Raw genomic sequence first — 20739 nt, 5'->3', positions numbered from 1 at the left:
GTCTGGGTAGGCAAACTAGGCACTGCCTACCCTGCCAAAATTCAAAAATAAAATGTTTATTAAATAATAAACTTGTATTTATATTTTTACTTTTTATTCTTGTGATTTATATATGCAATATGTGTGTTATTCCAATTGTTTAGACGTTATGATGACAAATGTAGCAGTTACGCATAATCAACTAAAAACAAATGGTAGAGTAAGCAGTGCTTTTACGGTCCATTCATTGCAGACGACACGCGGAAAACCCATGTTGCGCATGCGCACTTCGATCCTGTATTCTTTAACATGTACGGCAAAAAGCACAAATCTGCTGTGCCTTTTGACGTAAATATGTTATGCCCGTAATCATCTCCGTTACGTATCAGACATGGACCAATTAAAATCGAGATATTCCTGGACTTTTGCGTTGCTAACGTCATTACACCACAGCTAGCGTACATGCCTAATCCCCGCCAAATTCAAAATCAAAATGACAGCACCGGCCGTAATCACGGAATTACAAAATTTTTCCAAGCTCGATTTTAATTCCAAATAGGAGTTAATTGCAAGAGGGAGGTCTACGCCAGCCTTAGATGGACTAGTACAGCAAAAGGGCACAAAAATTATCCGATCATTTCAAACTGATTTGTATGTAAGAAAAGATTGGCTATGTGGCTGTGCTAACAATCAGCGGCTGTACTGCTATCCCTGCCTGCTTTTTTCAACCAGTCAGACTGTTTGGACTTCAGCGGGATATTATGATTTGAACAACCTGCCCGCAGCTTTAACCAAGCATGAAAAGTCGTCAGCTCACATCCAGTGTCAAATTACACTGAAAATCTCGGATCGACCTTGCACTTGACGAGCAAAGGAAGCTGAATATAACCTACCACAATGAAAAGGTAAAGGATTGTTGTATTGTATCTTCTGTTATAAAGATGAAGATTGCACATAAAAAAATAACTTTTGACTACTGAATTTTGTATAATAATATCTAATGAAGATATATATATAACACATATATAAAATACATACATTTCTTGATATGCCGCGCTTGTGCGTAACGTTCACTGTGTGTGTGTGTGTGTGTGTGTGTGTGTGTGTGTGTGTGTCTGTGATAGAGAGAGAGAGTACACGATATACATCCTGATTTTTTTTAAAAAAATTTTTTTTATTATTGACAAATAATTCATCCTGATTTGTACATTTCTTGATATGCCGCGCTTGTGTGTAACGTTCACTGTTATTACGTATTATTAGCTTAAACAATAAATCAGGTAATCTGGCTTTCATAACTCAGTGCCTAGCCTCTTTAAGACATCACCGCACGTCACTGGCCCTGAACAAATGAAATCACTTGAGATATGAGATCATTTCTATATTGCTTTGTCTGTTTTTTCCCAATATATTCAGCATTTATCAAGTTTCTCTGGTTTTATACTTTTTAGAAGCAATTGTATTTCCTAAATATGTGACAGTGATACTGTTCAGGTAATGAAAGGGCAGATCTCTGGACCTCATGTAGATCATACCACAGGCCATCATATCATGATACAAACCTGACTGTACAGTTTCATTTGTGATAAAAGATTAGATGTGCCAACAACAAACAACCCGGCATATCTGATTGATTGAAAAATAAATGTTCTTATTAGTATTGTACTTACTGTCACATTTCATCCCTTGGTGAAGGAGTCCATATATAAGAGATCCACAGTGGTCACAAAATGTGGGACTGCCATACGTGTGGATCTTAAATTTGTGCTTGCTCCTGGGGTCCTACACACACACACACAGAGAGAGATAGAGAGAAAGAGAGAGAGAGGACAGGCAAGTGAATATTCAATAGCCCAAATCATAGGTAACCTTTAATTAGTGTTAAAAATGATATAATTGCAGTAATCACAGGAGAGTTCTTTAACATCTCTAGCAGTGAAGATTCAGTCCAATGTGTACAAATACACCGAACAGAGAAATAAAAAGTTAGTTAGGTATAGCCCTGCTGATGGACAGTGCCCATCTCTTCAAGCTTCAAAACGTTCAATTTAAAAGTCTAATAAATAATTCCTTGTTCTGAAGGTGTAAGTTAGAGTTTGGTGAAAAACAAAACAAAAAGTCATTTATTATTTCGAGAAAATCTTGACCTCGACTGTTGCTGTGCGTGTTCATGAGACTGCGTGAGAGCAACAGTTCATGTACGCCCGCGCTTACATCTCACGACTCAGGGCGTTCACACGACCGGAGCACAACACAGCTGCACACAGATGACTTAGAGGATATGCATGGGTATGCCCAGCAGAGTAATCAGATATGAGAGAGATGGGAGAGGATCGGGCACAGTTAGAAAGAGAGTACAGGTGACTGCGGTGATTTATTGATTTCTAAAAGTGAACTGGGAGAATCAGCCTCGGCCAGCAGGTCCGGGTAATTCTAGATGGGGAGGGGTATTGGTTTATCGATTTCATCAATAAAGAATTATCTCTAGATTAGGGATGTGCGCAGATAGTTGTTATTCGGTTAACGGTTCATCGTGCCTGTATTTGAACACCAAAATCTCTATTCGGTTACTCTTCACATTTCAGCCTTGAGACATTAGGCAGGGGCACCAAAGGACCACAGGGGCTAAATGGGGCTGGAGAGACCAGTGCAGACCGGACCAGGCAAAATGGGGACACAGAGGGCGGAGCTACAGGAAACTGAGAGGTCAGGGCGGCCATGAGCGTCATCCGCCACTCCCACAGTAAACTGAAAACCACCAAGGTGCAGGGCAAAATCAGAGTACTTATTAAGAGTCCTTATTTAACTTCACCTCCAGACATGCTGGAGCAGACTGGCACAAAAAAGGTCCTTGAGGCCAATATCATTAAAGTCCACCAAGTGACACAGTCCACAAAACTCCACAGCATAATCCTGTACGGGACGGTTCCCCTGATGGAACAGTTATTTTATCCTAAAATGGGCTCAAATTAAGCTACTAACCAATAGCTATGCTAAAAGTTTAACTAAAAAAGTTGTTTTAACAGATATCAAATAATAATTTGGTATTCCTGCAATTTATCTATTGTCTAGATTTCATCCACCTTTCCTACTATTTTGTTAATGACAAAGTCAACTGCCTTCTGCCGTTTCCAGTCAAATGACCTTTAATCGATACAATTGGTGTGCGTGATGACATCATGCTTAAAAAACACTTTGTCATATAAGTTTTTTTTATGGCAGCAGAAATCTGCCCTGAAGCCGTTTAAACAGAAATGAGTGTTTATGACTAATTCACCTCACAGATGTCACTAATTGTTTTCCTCTGTAGTTTGGGTAAAATGGAGATTATTGAGACAATTCACTGAAATGAGTCAGTTTAGCAATCATAAGAGGAGTTGCCCTTCTGATAGGACTGTAATATCACAGGTTGCCATCGGTTACGACCCGAAAGTGAATCGTCATGACCCTGTTCAAGCTGATAATCTGCAGCAATAGTGGAGAAACTTCCAGTGTCATCATGGATGTGTTTCTGATGTGTGACTGATAGTTTGTGTAAAGAAAGGCATATATAGATCTAACAATATCATATTTTTCATTTGGTCATTTATTTAATAGAATTGGATTATGTGTTATATGAATCTTTTCTCCAGTATTGTGTATTTTGAACGGTGAGAAAAAGCAACTTTAATAAATAAACGGATGATTACTGCGATTAAATTAATCACTAACAGCGGCCGTTCACTTGTTCAATGTGCAGGAGATATTTGTGTTGCACTCCTGGAGTGTCCCGTTTGCCGATCGGCTCAATATACCGTAAAGATCAATCCATAATCACGTACAATAAATCTGCTATCAATACTGTCGTCATGGTAACACAGGCGAACGATTGGGGCAAACTCTGTCACGTGACACTGTTAACATTTTTGCATTAATGCCAATTTTATCGACAGAAAGTTTCCAAACCAGTTTCTCATGACATCTGATGTATCGACATCGAGTTAATGCGCTTGAGTTAAACAGAAAAATATTATGTCGACATTTGTGACATTTTAGTGATAATGTGAGTTTCCATCAGCTTCAGTGATGCACTAAACGTAGTTTAGGACCTTAAGCATGAGTGACTTGTGTGGGTAAGTGGATCTGAATCAATTAAAGACTATCATCTAGCTACAAAATAATCACAAATAATTCATACAAATCCATACTGTAATTTCAGAAGAGTGGTCGAAATGTTGATGATCAAGAAAGTGCCGCTAGAACGGTTCATGCTTGAAGAGGAAACCCGTCTCGTTATATCTCCAGTTCACTGCTCTGCCTGTAACCCTTCACCACTGCAATACTGTTAATAAGGGTGTAAATAATTGATCAAATACATACATGTTTAATGAAAACCAATGATAGGGCTATTAGTGATAGCTGAACAACACTGGAGAACGGGGAATAATAATGTTAACATACAGTATTTCACAGTATATCAGGCACATATACATGAAGAGGAGGATGAAGAGGAGGATGAAGAGGATGATAAAGAGGATGATGAAGAGGAGGATGAAGAGGATGATAAAGAGGAGGATGAAGAGGAGGATGAAGAGGATGATAAAGAGGAGGACGAAGAGGAGGATGAAGAGGATGATAAAGAGTATGATGAAGAGGAGGATGAAGAGGAGGATGAATATTATGATAAAGAGGAGGACGAAGAGGAGGATGAAGAGGATGATAAAGAGTATGATGAAGAGGAGGATGAAGAGGAGGATGAAGAGGATGATAAAGAGGAGGATGAAGAGGATGATAAAGAGGAGGATGAAGAGGAGGATGAAGAGGAGGATGAAGAGGATGATAAAGAGGAGGATGAAGAGGAGGATGAAGAGGAGGATGAATAGTATGATAAAGAGGAGGATGAAGAAGAGGATGAAGAGGATGATAAAGAGGAGGATGAAGAGGAGGATGAAGAGGAAGATGATGAGGAGGAGGAGGAGGATGAAGAGGAGGATGAAGATGATGATGATGAAGATGATGATGAAGAGGAGAATGATGATGATGAAGAGGAGGATGAAGATGAAGATGAAGAGGAGGAAGATGATTATGATGAAGAGGAGGATGAATAGTATGATAAAGAGGAGGATGAAGAGGAGGATGAAGATGAAGATGAAGAGGAGGAAGATGATTATGATGAAGAGGAGTATGACCGCTCCAACAGGCTCTCAGTATGTTCAGCACATGTAAATGAGACAAACATTAATGACACTCCTGCACTTCTGAAAAACATCTATTATTAATAATGGATCAATAATTCAGAGATGGTTGAATATAATTGGCTTTAATAGCTGATAAATTACAAATTTTAACGCTCCCATTTATGTTGCTCCGGAAATCCTAACAGTGAGTCAATATGGCCATTAGAACACCACAGACATCATGAAAACTGCATTTCTCTGTGTACTGCGGTTCAGAGAGTGTTCCCAGAACAAATCTACATGACATCATTACTGAAACAAAAGCAACAGAAGACAGCTGACTTCCTCAGGTCAACAATCAGACAGGACAAATGACCAACAGGACTATAAGGTGACAGGAAACAGTAGATACAAACAGCTGCATTAATCAATGGCAACACATTACACACATAGTGCACTAACAGGTGACGCACTGCAGGATGGAGCATGTGTAGTGTGCACCGATGATACAGGAGGTTTGTTATTGATCATCAGAGAAAAACTCTTATAGCCTGTAGTGAGGTCAACCACCACGCAGACCACACAATATCATGGGGCGCGGGACATCACGTGCAGGGCATCAATCGGGAAGCTGAGAAAATATGAGTGATGGAGATGTGATGCATTTACATTTACATTTTACATTTATGCATTTGGCAGACGCTTTTATCCAAAGTGACTTACAGTGCAATTATTACAGGGACAATCCCCCTGGAACAACCTGGAGTTAAGTGCCTTACTCAAGGACACAATGGTGAGAATGTGAACCTGTGAGCTTCTGATTAACAGCCCTGTGCTTTAGCCACTACGCCACCACCACTCCATGCTTTTTGCTAACACGTGGATACGCTGTTTTCTTATCGCAAAGCAGTTCCTGCAGAGACCTTCTATCAAACGGAGCCTACAATCGCACAACACCGTAGTCCCATAGACATTCTATACACTGGTGCGGAGAATAGCGTGAAGCCTCCACACATGCTATGTCTCCACGGTAACGCAACTGAGATTCGTTCTTTGAGGCGAGTCACTACGCCACTACGAGGACTTAGAGCGCTTTGGGAATTGGGCGTTCCACATTGGGGAGAAAAAGGAGAAAAAATAAAGCATTGCTTTGAAGAACACACACGGTTTAATGACGAGACATGAGATGCATGTGTGATCTGCAGCAGCAGTACATCAGTGTGATGATAACACACTGTTTTAAAGCATCTGTGGAATATTCTGTCATTTGAGAAACATACGGGGTAAATGTACACGTTCAACAAGCCCTTAAAACACGTAACAGTTATAATCAATCATCATTAGTTCAGGGATCATAAATATACATTTGTTTTAATCATATTAAAATCGATACATTGAAATATAAATATACACCTGATGAATAAACAAGAACATTAATCTACATATGACACTACAATATTTCATGTAAATCATCATGCCGGGACGTCTGTGAAAGCAAACTGTAACATTATACTACTGTAACTTTATGTTACTGTAACATTATACTACTGTAACATTATACTACTGTATAATGAGTGTGTTTAATTAATCACAACATATCACGACGTTGATTTGATTTTTATCAGCCCTACATTTAACATTTAATTGATCACATACGTGGACTTTCTGCTCTACTTTTAGCTATACATGCGATTGGTTGTAAGTTATTAAAAAGTGAATATAGTTTTAAATAAATATTCATGTCAGTTAATATCTTCAGAACGGATCGTGCTGATAACAGTGAACTTCTTTTGCTTCACACGGTTTTGTCGTTGTGGGTCACTCCACATAGAGATATATTATGTGTACAGCTGGCGTTGAAGCAGGAGATCAAGACAACATTTATTTGGCACTAATCGATCAGACGTGCGGGACTTATGTGTGTGCGCGGTATTAAAGCAGAGTTTGATAAAGTTATCTTATTTTAAGACCATTCTTGGTCCATCCATCCATCCATCTTCAACCGCTTATCCGAAGTCGGGTCGCGGGGGCAGCTGCTCCAGCAGGGGGCCCCAAACTTCCCTATCCCGAGCCACATTAACCAGCTCTGACTGGGCGACCCCGAGGCGTTCCCAGGCCAGTGTGGAGATGTAATCTCTCCACCTAGTCCTGGGTCTTCCCCGAGGCCTCCTCCCAGCTGGACGTGCCTGAAACACCTCCCTAGGGAGGCGGCCAGGGGGCATCCTTACCAGATGCCCAAACCACCTCAACTGACTCCTTTCAACACAAAGGAGCAGCGGCTCTACTCCGAGCTCCTCACGGATGACTGAGCTCCTCACCCTATCTCTAAGGGAGAAGCCCGCCACCCTTCTGAGGAAGCCCATTTCGGCCGCTTGTACTCGCGACCTAGTTCTTTCGGTCATGACCCAACCTTCATGACCATAGGTGAGGGTAGGAACGAAAATTGACCGGTAGATCGAGAGCTTTGCCTTCGGCTCAGCTCTCTTTTCGTGACAACGGTGCGATAGAGCGAGTGCAATACCGCCCCTGCTGCCCCGATTCTCCGGCCAACCTCCCGCTCCATTGTCCCCTCACTCGTGAACAAGACCCCGAGGTACTTGAACTCCTTCACTTGGGGCAAAACGTCATTCCCTACCTGGAGTACGCACTCCATCGGTTTCCTGCTGAGAACCATGGCCTCAGATTTAGAGGTGCTAATCCTCATCCCAGCTGCTTCACACTCGACTGCCAAGCTGATCCAGTGAGAGCTGAAGGTCACGGACCGATGATGACATGAAGACAACATCATCTGCAAAAAGCAGCGATGAGATCCCCAGCCCACCGAACCGCACACCTTCCCCACCCTGACTACGCCTCGATATCCTGTCCATGAATATCACAAACAGGATTGGTGACAAAGCGCAGCCTTGGCGGAGACCAACCCCCACATGGAATGAACTCGACTTTGTGCCGAGGACCCGGACACAGCCCTCGCTTTGGACGTACAGGGATTGGATCGCCCTAAGAAGGGACCCCCCACCCCGTACTCCCAGCAGCACCTCCCACAGTCTCTCCCGGGGACCCGGTCATACGCCTTCTCCAGATCCACAAAACACATGTAGACCGGATGGGCATACTCCCAGGCCCCCTCCAGGATCCTTGCGAGAGTAAAGATCTGGTCCGTCGCTCCACCGACCAGGACCTAAAACCGCATTGTTCCTCTTCAATCTGAGGTTCGACAATCGGCCGAACCCTCCTCTCCAGCACCTTGGAGTAAACTTTACCAGGGAGGCTGAGAAGTGTGATACCCCTGTAGTTGGCACACACTCTCTGATCCCCCTTTTGAAGAGGGGAACCACCACCCCGCTCTGCCACTCCTTAGGTACTGTCCCAGATTTCCACGCAATGTTGAAGAGGCGTGTCATCCATGACACCCCTCCACATCCAGAGCTTTCAGCATTTCTGGTCGGATCTCATCAATTCCCGGGGCTTTGCCACTGCGGAGTTGTTTGACTACCTCAGTGACCTCCCCAGGGAAATAGAATCTGATCCCCATCATCCTCCGGCTCTGCCTCTACCATAGAGGGCGTGTTGGGATTTAGGAGTTCTTCAAAGTGTTCCTTCCACCGCCCAATAACCTCCTCGGTTGAGGTCAACAGCGTCCCATCTTTGCTGTATACAGCTTGAATGGTTCCCCGCTTCCCCTCCTAAGGTGGCGGATCGGTTTTCCAGAAGCACTTTGGTGCGGACCGAAAGTCCTTCTCCATGGCTTCTCCGAACTTTTCCCACACCCACTGCTTTGCCTCCCTCACGGCCGAGGCCGCAGCACTTCGGGCCCTTGGTAATGTTAGTAAATAAAATGAAATATTATATCTAGTGTTTTTAACTTGTTTTTTGTGGGTTATAGAGTGCTGGACGGTAAATGACCCATCCCCACCAGCAACAGGAAGCACTGTTAGTGTTCAGATGATTGCTCAGGGGTAGAGGTGAGGTTTCAGGATGACTATAATGTAATAGTTGCATAGATTTGAGATTAAAGGGCGGTGAGGGGGTTGGTGTTAATTAGCTCATTCCCTCCATCCTTTACTGCTCATTATTAATGCATCTCTCAAGGTGTGGCACATCTCATCCTGACCTCACTTCCTCTAATACTGCTAAATGCTGCATGATGTGCTGTGATCTCTTTCCCATCACCTGTATAAGACTGCATTCATTTATGTGTTTGTGTATGTCAGACGAATTCATCTAATATCCTCATTGTTAACGGAAACACATGGAAGAGATTTGGAGGCTTCCTCCACAATCAAGAGAAACACAAACCAGCAGAATCCAGCTTCACTGAGCTCATCACTGCAATCATAATAATAACCAGCAAACACACAACGCAAATAATCTGACAGTAAATTATGATATGATTACATTTCCACTGTAAATATTACATAGAGAAAAAGAATGCAAGAGTAAAATGTCAAACAAGGTAATGATGTAAGAGATTTGTGGAGTGGAAACGTTACTCTTCTTATCTTTAGGCGTTGTAGAAACAGTTTATAATCCGTCTGGAATCTTAATCATTAATGTCACACACACATCACCATCTTTACACACACATACAAACACAGCATTAGAAAGATAGTGTGTGTGACAGTCATGCTAACTGCACAGCAGGAGGTCCTGGATGAGAAGTGTGTGTGTGCATGTGTGTGTGCATGTGTGTGTGTGTGCATGTGTGTGTGTGCATGTGTGCCTGTTTGTGTGTGTGTGTGCATGTGTGCATGTGTGAGTGTGTGTGTGCGCATGTGTGAGTGTGTGTGTGCGCATGTGTGCATGTGTGTTCATGTGTGTGTGTGTGTGTGCATATGTGTGTGTGCGTGTGTGTGCGCATGTGTGTTCATGTGATTGTGTGCATGTGTGCCTGTTTGTGTGTGTGTGCGCATGTGTGCATGTGTGAGTGTGTGTGTGCGCATGTGTGCATGTGTGTTCATGTGTGTGTGTGTGCATATGTGTGTGTGCATGTGTGTGTGCGGTGTGCGCATGTGTGAGTGTGTGTAAGCATGTGTGCATGTGTGTTCATGTGTGTGTGTGTGTGTGCATATGTGTGTGTGCGTGTGTGTGCGCATGTGTGTTCATGTGATTGTGTGCATGTGTGCCTGTTTGTGTGTGTGTGCGCATGTGTGCATGTGTGAGTGTGTGTGTGCACATGTGTGCATGTGTGTTCATGTGAGTGTGTGCATGTGTGCATGTGTGAGTGTGTGTGTGCGCATGTGTGCATGTGTGAGTGTGTGTGTGCACATGTGTGCATGTGTGTTCATGTGTGTGTGTGTGTGTGCATGCGTGTGTGTGTGTGCATGTGTGTGTGTGCGCATGTGTGTTCATGTGAGTGTGTGCATGCGTGTGTGTGCATGTGTGTTCAAACACAGCTCCTGTAAAATAAGGGAATCATTTGGGGTTTCATGTCACTGAACTGTGATATAGAGTCATGTCATTTCCACACAGACATCTTGCAGTGACTCTTTAGCGTGTTTGAGCTGATACACTGTGCAAAGTATTAACAGCAAACAACCCTAAACTGATGCACTCTCTCACATGGAGCAATAGAGATAATGTAGAGAGGACTTTACCAATGACACCATAAGCACTTTCAAAACGGGTCAACTGAGTGATAGCTTGACTTGAGCTATACAAAATGAACCCGTCTCCAGGGTGAAATGAGTGAGAGTGAGCCAATCCGAAGCTGTAAAATCCCACTAAACACAACTCGGCATGTGATAAGGGCCGGAGGAAGTGACCGTAACAGACAATGCCACAATCAGTGTGTTGTTCTGCCCGTTCATGAGAGAAGACCGAGAGAGAGAGAGAGAGAGAGAGAGAGAGAGAGAGAGAGAGAGAGAGAGAGAACGAGAGAGAGAGAGAGAGAGAGAGAGAGAGAAGCAGTGCTGTTGAAACACCAGTTCCAGGTTTGGAACTACAGGAGGGGACATTTCTATAGAGCTAAATGGGAGACTGTAGCAAATATTATTGTTGCGTTCTCATTTGCTCCAACAGACAAATATAATAAAACTCCATTATCATGTTTTCATTTCTTTCCATAAAAGAGAGAGAGGGAAAAAAACCTTAATGCATTATCCAATTAATCTGAGTACAACAGACCTTATTCACGCTAGCGCCATCTTTGATTTCTGATGGGAGTGAAAATGAGGCTGTGAGGGAACGACACGAACGGTATAAAGCTGTAAAAAACTCCTCGATCACATCTGAGCTTCCACAACTCATGTTGTCTGGAGTTCTCTGTGTGCTGTATGTGCTTAGAATGATATTTTAACAATGTTCTGTCTGTGGAACGATCCAAAAACCCTTTAAACTGCAGTAGAGCCCATTGAAGAGACTGTAAGTCTTTCCCTCACAGCCTCACTAGTGGCGCTAGCGTGAATAAGGTCTGTAGATGTAAAATGGGTTAGATCACTGCTGCCAGCACTCTCCCATCTATTCCCTTCTAACTCCTGACATTTGGCACATGGAACACATCCACCTCTGACAGCCCCACCTAACAACCAATCACTTCCTGCTGCTAGTAACCCACAGCGACGAGTCTCCCAGCTCCCATAGCAACAGCCAATCAAATATCACTTCAATAATACATCCTGAAGAGCTATTGGTCTCCAGAAATCCTGTTCAGGACAGCAGAGAAACAGAACATCAGATAGACCAACTCAAAATGTCTGAATGCAGAGAAGATAAAGATTTTATAAATACCCCAGGCCAAAAGTGTAAAAGAGTTTTTGAGACTTTCTGTTAATCTGTCATTTCCATGAGGTTGTCATCAGAGGAGCTGATGTTAATATGAGTGTGGGTTTTAATTTGGCAATGCGTGACCTTTTAAAGTCAGCTGTGAGCAGGAGGTACTGACTTGAGTTATCAGTGTTTATCATACAGCATTTATAAGTCAATCTTTACACTCCTGTCATTGCACCATTAGGCCCTCTTCATCTCTTCTTCTCTTCTTCTCCGTTCTCTGTCCTGGTGTTTCTGATGCAGTTTTTTGGCAGGTGAAACACGTCTGCAATTCTGTTTATTTGTAGATCTAATTAACATTTCTTTCTCATTGAGTGTGAGGCAAACTGCAATCCCCAAACATGCCATAACTGCTGGGATCATGCCCAAAGCACACATTCAGAACATATTAAAACACTGAATAAAGGAAAAGGTTTGTCTTTTCTTGCTAATAAAACAATGTAAATGTAAGCCTCCGACAGTTAACATGTGAGTTCATGAAGGCATGTGGGCTGAATATTGTATTATATAGTGAAAACAGCAGCATGAATTACAGATATGATCTAGATTTACTCTACATGAGAAACCAGTTCTTAATGATTCAATCTTCATTCACAATTAGTTTTCTGATACAGAGTTATAAAGTGTAGAAGAGCTTATAGATATGTTATAACACGTGCTGTGTCAGTTGAGACATGAGAAATGCAGCATTTATATGTTTTCTGTATTAATTGTTATTTTATGGATCAATGATTGTTTTTATTAGATGCTTCAACAAAAAAATGCCCCTTGAATGGAAAATAAAGATTTACTACTACAACCTAATGCTGTAAAAAATCAATCAATAAAATGTTAAAACTACAAAAATAAAATAAATATACAGTACTGTGCAAACGTTGTAGGCACTTGTGAAAATGTTGCATATTGAGGATGTGTTTAAAAATAATGTCATAAATAGTTTTCATTCAAATTGTGTGTGATTGTAAATGTGTGTGTGTGTGTGTGTATGAGTGTGTGTGTGAGTGTGTGTGTGTGTGTGTGTGTGTGTGTGTGACTGTAAATGAGTGTGTGAGTGTGTGACTGTAAATGAGTGTATTAGTGTGTGACTGTATATGAGTGTGTGTGTGACTGTATATGAGTGTGTGTGTGACTGTAAATGAGTGTGTGTGACTGTAAATGAGTGTGTGTGACTGTAAATGAGTGTGTGTGTGACTGTAAATGAGTGTGTGAGTGTGAGTGTGACTGTAAAAGAGTGTGTGTGACTGTAAATGAGTGTGTGAGTGTGAGTGTGACTGTAAAAGAGTGTGTGTGACTGTAAATGAGTGTGTGAGTGTGAGTGTAACTGTAAAAGAGTGTGTGTGACTGTAAATGAGTGTGTGTAACTGTAAATGAGTGTGTGTGACTGTAAATGAGTGTGTGACTGTGTGACTGTATATGAGTGTGTGTGACTGTAAATGAGTGTGTGTGTGACTGTAAATGAGTGTGTGAGTGTGAGTGTGACTGTAAAAGAGTGTGTGTGACTGTAAATGAGTGTGTGAGTGTGAGTGTAACTGTAAAAGAGTGTGTGTGACTGTAAATGAGTGTGTGTGACTGTAAATGAGTGTGTGACTGTGTGACTGTATATGAGTGTGTGTGTGACTGTAAATGAGTGTGTGTGAGTGTGTGACTGTATTATGAGTGTGTGTGACTGTAAATGAGTGTGTGTGTGACTGTAAATGAGTGTGTGAGTGTGTGACTGTATATGAGTGTGTTTGACTGTAAATGAGTGTGTTTGACTTTAAATGAGTGTGTGAGTGTGACTGTAAATGAGTGTGTGTGTGTGTAACTGTAAATGAGTGTGTGTGAGTGTGTGACTGTAAATTAGTGTGTGTGACTGTAAATTAGTGTGTGTGACTGTAAATGAGTGTGTGTGACTGTAAATGAGTGTGTGAGTGTGACTGTAAATGAGTGTGTGTGAGTGTGTGACTGTATATGAGTGTGTTTGACTGTAAATGAGTGTGTGTGACTGTAAATGAGTGTGTGTGTGACTGTAAATGAGTGTGTGAGTGTGAGTGTGACTGTAAAAGAGTGTGTGTGACTGTAAATGAGTGTGTGAGTGTGAGTGTAACTGTAAAAGAGTGTGTGTGACTGTAAATGAGTGTGTGTGACTGTAAATGAGTGTGTGACTGTGTGACTGTATATGAGTGTGTGTGTGACTGTAAATGAGTGTGTGTGAGTGTGTGACTGTATTATGAGTGTGTGTGACTGTAAATGAGTGTGTGTGTGACTGTAAATGAGTGTGTGAGTGTGTGACTGTATATGAGTGTGTTTGACTGTAAATGAGTGTGTTTGACTTTAAATGAGTGTGTGAGTGTGACTGTAAATGAGTGTGTGTGTGTGTAACTGTAAATGAGTGTGTGTGAGTGTGTGACTGTAAATTAGTGTGTGTGACTGTAAATTAGTGTGTGTGACTGTAAATGAGTGTGTGTGACTGTAAATGAGTGTGTGAGTGTGACTGTAAATGAGTGTGTGTGAGTGTGTGACTGTATATGAGTGTGTTTGACTGTAAATGAGTGTGTGTGACTGTAAATGAGTGTGTGTGACTGTAAATGAGTGTGTGAGTGTGTAACTGTAAATGAGTGTGTGAGTGTGTGACTGTATATGAGTGTGTTTGACTGTAAATGAGTGTGTTTGACTTTAAATGAGTGTGTGTGTGTGTGTGTGTAACTGTAAATGAGTGTGTGTGAGTGTGTGACTGTAAATGAGTGTGTGTGACTGTAAATGAGTGTGTGTGAGTGTGTGACTGTAAATGAGTGTGTGTGACTGTAAATGAGTGTGTGTGACTGTAAATGAGTGTGTGAGTGTGACTGTAAATGAGTGTGTGACTGTAAATGAGTGTGTGTGTGACTGTAAATGAGTGTGTGAGAGTGTGTAACTGTAAATGAGTGTGTGTGACTGTAAATGAGTGTGTGTGACTGTAAATGAGTGTGTGAGTGTGACTGTAAATGAGTGTGTGACTGTAAATGAGTGTGTGTGTGACTGTAAATGAGTGTGTGAGAGTGTGTAACTGTAAATGAGTGTGTGTGTGACTGTAAATGAGTGTGTGAGAGTGTGTAACTGTAAATGAGTGTGTGAGTGTGAGTGTAACTGTAAAAGAGTGTGTGTGACTGTAAATGAGTGTGTGTGACTGTAAATGAGTGTGTGACTGTGTGACTGTAAATGAGTGTGTGACTGTAAATGAGTGTGTGTGACTGTAAATGAGTGTGTGTGTGACTGTAAATGAGTGTGTGAGAGTGTGTAACTGTAAATGAGTGTGTGTGACTGTAAATGAGTGTGTGACTAAATGAGTGTGTGTGACTGTAAATGAGTGTGTGACTGTGTGACTGTAAATGAGTGTGTGACTGTAAATGAGTGTGTGTGACTGTAAATGAGTGTGTGTGTGACTGTAAATGAGTGTGTGAGAGTGTGTAACTGTAAATGAGTGTGTGAGTGTGAGTGTGACTGTAAAAGAGTGTGTGTGACTGTAAATGAGTGTGTGAGTGTGAGTGTGACTGTAAAAGAGTGTGTGTGACTGTAAATGAGTGTGTGTGACTGTAAATGAGTGTGTGAGTGTGAGTGTGACTGTAAAAGAGTGTGTGTGACTGTAAATGAGTGTGTGACTGTGTGACTGTAAATGAGTGTGTGACTGTAAATGAGTGTGTGTGACTGTAAATGAGTGTGTGTGACTGTAAATGAGTGTGTGTCCAGCCATTTTCCTCAAGTCCAAAAGTAGATGTGTTCTGAGAGAGAACATGTGATTACTGTCAATACAGGCTTGTAAGCAGATAGATCATGTGCGCCGGTGCAGATAGCTGTACGATGCTCAGTATTAAGCATATCTTAAAAATCAGGCCTTCAGGGGGCTAATGGACTCGTAATGGAATCAATGATGCATGGAGATTTTCTATTAGAAAAGCCTGCTACTCACACAGAGAGAGAGAGAGAGAGAGAGAGAGAGAGAGAGAGAGAGAGAGAGAGAGAGAGTGAGAGAGAGACAGAGAGAGTGAGAGAGTGAGAGAGAGAGAGAGAGAGAGAGAGAGAGAGTGAGTGAGAGAGAGAGAGAGAGAGAGAGAGAGAGAGAGAGAGAGAGAGAGAGAGAGAGAGAGAGAGAGAGAGAGAGAGACAGAGACAGAGAGAGAGAGAGAGAGAGAGAGAGAGAGAGAGAGAGAGAGAGATCTTATACACTGCACTAGTCCACAGGGTTGTGGATGCAGAAACAGTTGCCGGAAGAATCTAAACCACAAAACAACAGGGTGCATGACAATTCCTCACAGGAGCCATTAGTAGACTCACACAGAGAATATGCACATTTCTGCACTGATTGTGGGAGAATTCAACGGTTCCAAGCACATTATAAGTTTATTTTACACACATCCAAATGGTCATAAATGTCCCATGATAAAACATTTACAGCTTAAATATGCACATACACATCAAACGTGATCAAGCACGCAGACATGTCTGCTTATGAGGTGCTTATGCTCCTGTTATTTACACAAACAACAACTCCATCAGTCTTCTCAAACACACATTTAATTAAGAAACAGAAAGCCATATTCTCACAAAAGCACTTACAACTCATATACTGTCAACACAACACATCAACAGTCAAGTTTCCAGACACTTTTCACGCTATTTGTTCACGACAAAGTGAAAATGTGTAAAGATTCGCCGCCTTCTGCCGTTTCCAGTCAAATGACCTTTAATCGATACAATTGGTGTGCGTGATGACATCATGCCTAAAAAACACTTTGTCATATAAGTTTTGTTTTATGGCAGCAGAAATCTGCCCTGAAGCCATTTAAACAGAAATGAGTGTTTATCACTAATTAAATCCAAGATGGATCCAAGATGGCGGCGCGGTAGCATGCAGCGGCCACTCCGGATCCACAATGGTGCTATTTTTGTTAAAAAAGCCCGACTTTTGCAACACATGGACATCGGAGCAACCAGTGTTCGTGTCTACCATCGCCAGACACTACTGAAATATAAGACTCATGCAAAAACCAAGCTGCATGATGACCTGCAGGAGGCGCTACGCGTACTCGGCTTGCTGCGGAGACCAGGCCTCCAGCCCTCGGCGTCGCCTGATGCTGGTGGCCGGGGAGACGACGTCGTAGCGGTGTGCAGAAAGCGGAAGCCGGATAGAGGGCGGGGTCCATGCTAGGCTAAAAACAAACCCTAGCCGGCCGGCTCTCCGTCTATCCTGCTCTCAAATGTTTGCTCCCTGGACAATAAACTGGAATATATCCGACTCCAGCAGGCTACGCAGCGTGAGTTTAGAGACTGCTGCGTCTTTGTTTTCACGGAGACGTGGCTCAGCGACAGAGTTCGGATGCCGCCATTCAGCTAGACGGGCTCGCCTCGCTTCGTGCCGACAGAAATACAGCTCTCTGCGGTAAGACTCGCGGTGGTGGCTTGTGTGTTTACATCAACACGAATGGTGCAAGAACTCTATGCTAGTCTCTAGTTACTGTTCATCGCTGTTGGAGCTTGTGACTGTTAGATGCAGACCTTTTTATCTACCACGGAATTAACCACTGTTTGCATAACCGAGTTTACATTCCCCAGCTTAACGCTAAGGAAGCTCTGTGAACTGTATGGGGCTATGAGCGAACTGCAGAACGCTCACCCCGACGGACTGTTTATTGTCGCCGGAGATTTCAACCATGCAAATCTCAAGACAGTGCTCCCTAAATTCCATCAGTATGTGGACTTTGCAACGAGAGGGGCTGAACGCGCTTGATCTTGTTTACACAAACATCCCAGGCGCTGCACGGGCGGAGCCCCGCCCCCACCTCGGCTACTCAGACCACATCTCTGTTATGTTAATTCCAGCATACAGACCGCTCGTCAGACGCACAAAACCGCTTCAGAAGCAGGTGAAAACCTGGCCAGCAGTAGCATCTCTGCTCTTCAGGACTGTTTTGAGTGTACTGACTGGCACATGTTCAGGGAGGCTGCAACATATGGCGATTCTACCAACTTGGAGGAATACACAGCATCAGTGACCAGCTACATCAGCAAGTGCATTGATGATGTCACTTTCTCCAAGACCATCACCACACGCTGAGAGGCAAAGCGCGCACACGCCCAGAGAATCCACAGTCACTTCCAGGACAGCTGTGACACGCGGCGCATATGGCAGGGCATCCAGGCCATCACCAACTACAGGACAACATCAGTTGCCTGTGACAAAGATGCCTCCCTTCCAGATGCGCTGAACGACTTCTACGCTCGGTCTGAAGTGCAGAACAACGTGATGGCGAGGAAGTCCACCCCTCCTCCCAACGACCAGGTGCTCTGTCTTACCACGGCAGATGTGAGGAAAACTCTACGTAGAGTCAACCCACGGAAGGCTGCTGGCCAGACAACATTCCTGGCAGAGTGCTCAGAGGATGTGCAGACCAGCTAGCAGATGTTCTTACCGACATCTTCAACATCTCTCTGAGCAGCGCCGTTGTTCCAACGTGCTTCAAGGCCACCACCATCATCCCCATGCCAAAGAAGTCTCCAGTGTCCTGCCTCAACGACTACCGTCCCGTCGCGACTTACACCCATCATCATGAAGTGCTTCGAGAGGCTCGTCATGAGGCAGATTAAGACCCAGCTGCCCCCTCACTAGACCCACTGCAGTTTGCGTATCGTTCAAACCGTTCAATGGACGATGCCATCACCACAACCCTCCATCTGGCCCTCACCCACCTAGACAATAAGGACTCATACGCTCGAATGCTGTTCATAGATTTCAGCTCAGCATTCAACACAATCATTCCCCAGCACCTGATTGGAAAGCTGAACCTGCTGGGCCTGGACACCTCCCTCTGCAACTGGATCCTGGACTTCCTGACTGGGAGACCTCAGTCAGTCCGGATCGGGAACAGCATCTCCACCACCACCACACTGAGCTCTGGGGCCCCCCAGGGCTGTGTGCTCAGTCCACTGCTGTTCACTCTGCTGACTCACGACTGTGCAGCAATGCACAGCTCGAATCACATCATCAAGTTCGCAGATGACACGACCGTGGTGGGTCTCATCAGCAAGAACAACGAGTCAGCATACAGAGAGGAGGTGCAGCGGCTGACGAACTGGTGTAGAGCCAACAACCTGTCGTTGAATGTCGACAAAACAAAAGAGATGGTTGTTGACTTTAGGAGAGCACAAGGTGAACACACTCCGCTGAACATCGACGGCTCCTCTGTGGAGATCGTCAAGAGCACCAAATTCCTTGGTGTTCACCTGGCGGAGAACCTCACCTGGTCCCTCAACACCAGCTCTATCACCAAGAAAGCCCAGCAGCGTCTCTACTTTCTTCGAAGGCTGAGGAAAGCACATCTCCCAACCCCCATCCTCACTACATTCTATAGAGGGACTATTGAGAGCATCCTGAGCAGCTGCATCACTGCCTGGTTTGGGACTTGCACCGTTTCGGACCGCAAAGCCCTGCAGAGGATAGTGAGGACAGCTGAGAAGATCATTGGGGTCTCTCTTCCCTCCATCAAAGACATTTACAAAAAACACTGTGGACGACTGTGGACGACCCCACACACCCCTCACACAAACTCTTTACCCTCCTCCCGTCTGGCAAGAGGTACCGAAGCATTCGGGCCCTCACGGCCAGACTGTGTAACAGCTTCTTCCCCCAAGCCATCAGACTTCTCAATACTCAGAGACTGGTTTGACACACACGTGTCCTGAGTTGCACTTTAATTACTGTCACTTTATAACTGTCTGCTACCTCAATAACTGCTATGTGCATAGAACATTATCTCATAGTATGTTATGTTTACATTTTTAGAAACTGTCATCTTTTTGCACTACTGAGTACTGGTCGGCGCTGCACTGTCTATTGTCCTGTTCATTGTCAGTAATTTGTTGTACTGTCCTGTACTTTTTGCACATGTTTGCACGTGCACTTTATATAGGTATATATAGGTATTTTATATAGGTATTTTATTTCGTTGTGTTGTCTCATGTGGTCCTGTGTTGGTCCTTTGTTGTTTTTATGTAGCACCATGGTCCTGGAGGAACGTTGTCTCGTTTTGCTGTGTACTGTACTAACTGTATATGGTTGAAACGACAATAAAAACCACTTGACTTGACTTGACTACTAACCAATAGCTATGCTAAAAACTTAAAGTTTAACTAAAAAAGTTGTTTTAACAGATATCAAATAATAATTTGGTATTCCTGCAATTTATCTATTGTCTAGATTTCATCCACCTTTCCTACTATTTTGTTAATGACAAAGTCAACTGCCTTCTGCCGTTTCCAGTCAAATGACCTTTAATCGATACAATTGGTGTGCGTGATGACATCATGCTTAAAAAACACTTTGTCATATAAGTTTTTTTTATGGCAGCAGAAATCTGCCCTGAAGCCGTTTAAACAGAAATGAGTGTTTATGACTAATTCACCTCACAGATGTCACTAATTGTTTTCCTCTGTAGTTTGGGTAAAATGGAGATTATTGAGACAATTCACTGAAATGAGTCAGTTTAGCAATCATAAGAGGAGTTGCCCTTCTGATAGGACTGTAATATCACAGGTTGCCATCGGTTACGACCCGAAAGTGAATCGTCATCACCCTGTTCAAGCTGATAATCTGCAGCAATAGTGGAGAAACTTCCAGTGTCATCATGGATGTGTTTCTGATGTGTGACTGATAGTTTGTGTAAAGAAAGGCATATATAGATCTAACAATATCATATTTTTCATTTGGTCATTTATTTAATAGAATTGGATTATGTGTTATATGAATCTTTTCTCCAGTATTGTGTATTTTGAACGGTGAGAAAAAGCAACTTTAATAAATAAACGGATGATTACTGTGATTAAA

The 20739-nt window shown here is 43.1% G+C and overlaps 1 protein-coding gene across 2 annotated transcripts in view; it reads right to left on the bottom strand.

The window, feature by feature from the left end:
- The window catches only part of prkcaa (protein kinase C, alpha, a), a 117657-nt gene that overhangs the window by 49038 nt on the left and 47880 nt on the right, over positions 1 to 20739 (bottom strand). For both annotated transcript variants that reach the window (XM_052140957.1, XM_052140958.1), the window contains exon 4: positions 1650 to 1761. In XM_052140957.1, coding sequence (XP_051996917.1) covers positions 1650 to 1761 — 112 coding nt within the window. The remainder of the gene's footprint in view (positions 1 to 1649; positions 1762 to 20739) is intronic.

This window comes from Xyrauchen texanus, chromosome 13 (genome assembly GCF_025860055.1).
Source record: "Xyrauchen texanus isolate HMW12.3.18 chromosome 13, RBS_HiC_50CHRs, whole genome shotgun sequence".
Taxonomy (NCBI): Eukaryota; Metazoa; Chordata; class Actinopteri; order Cypriniformes; family Catostomidae; genus Xyrauchen; species Xyrauchen texanus.
The sequence above is the reverse complement of the archived record's forward strand: the minus strand, read 5'-3'. Positions and strand labels throughout refer to the sequence as shown.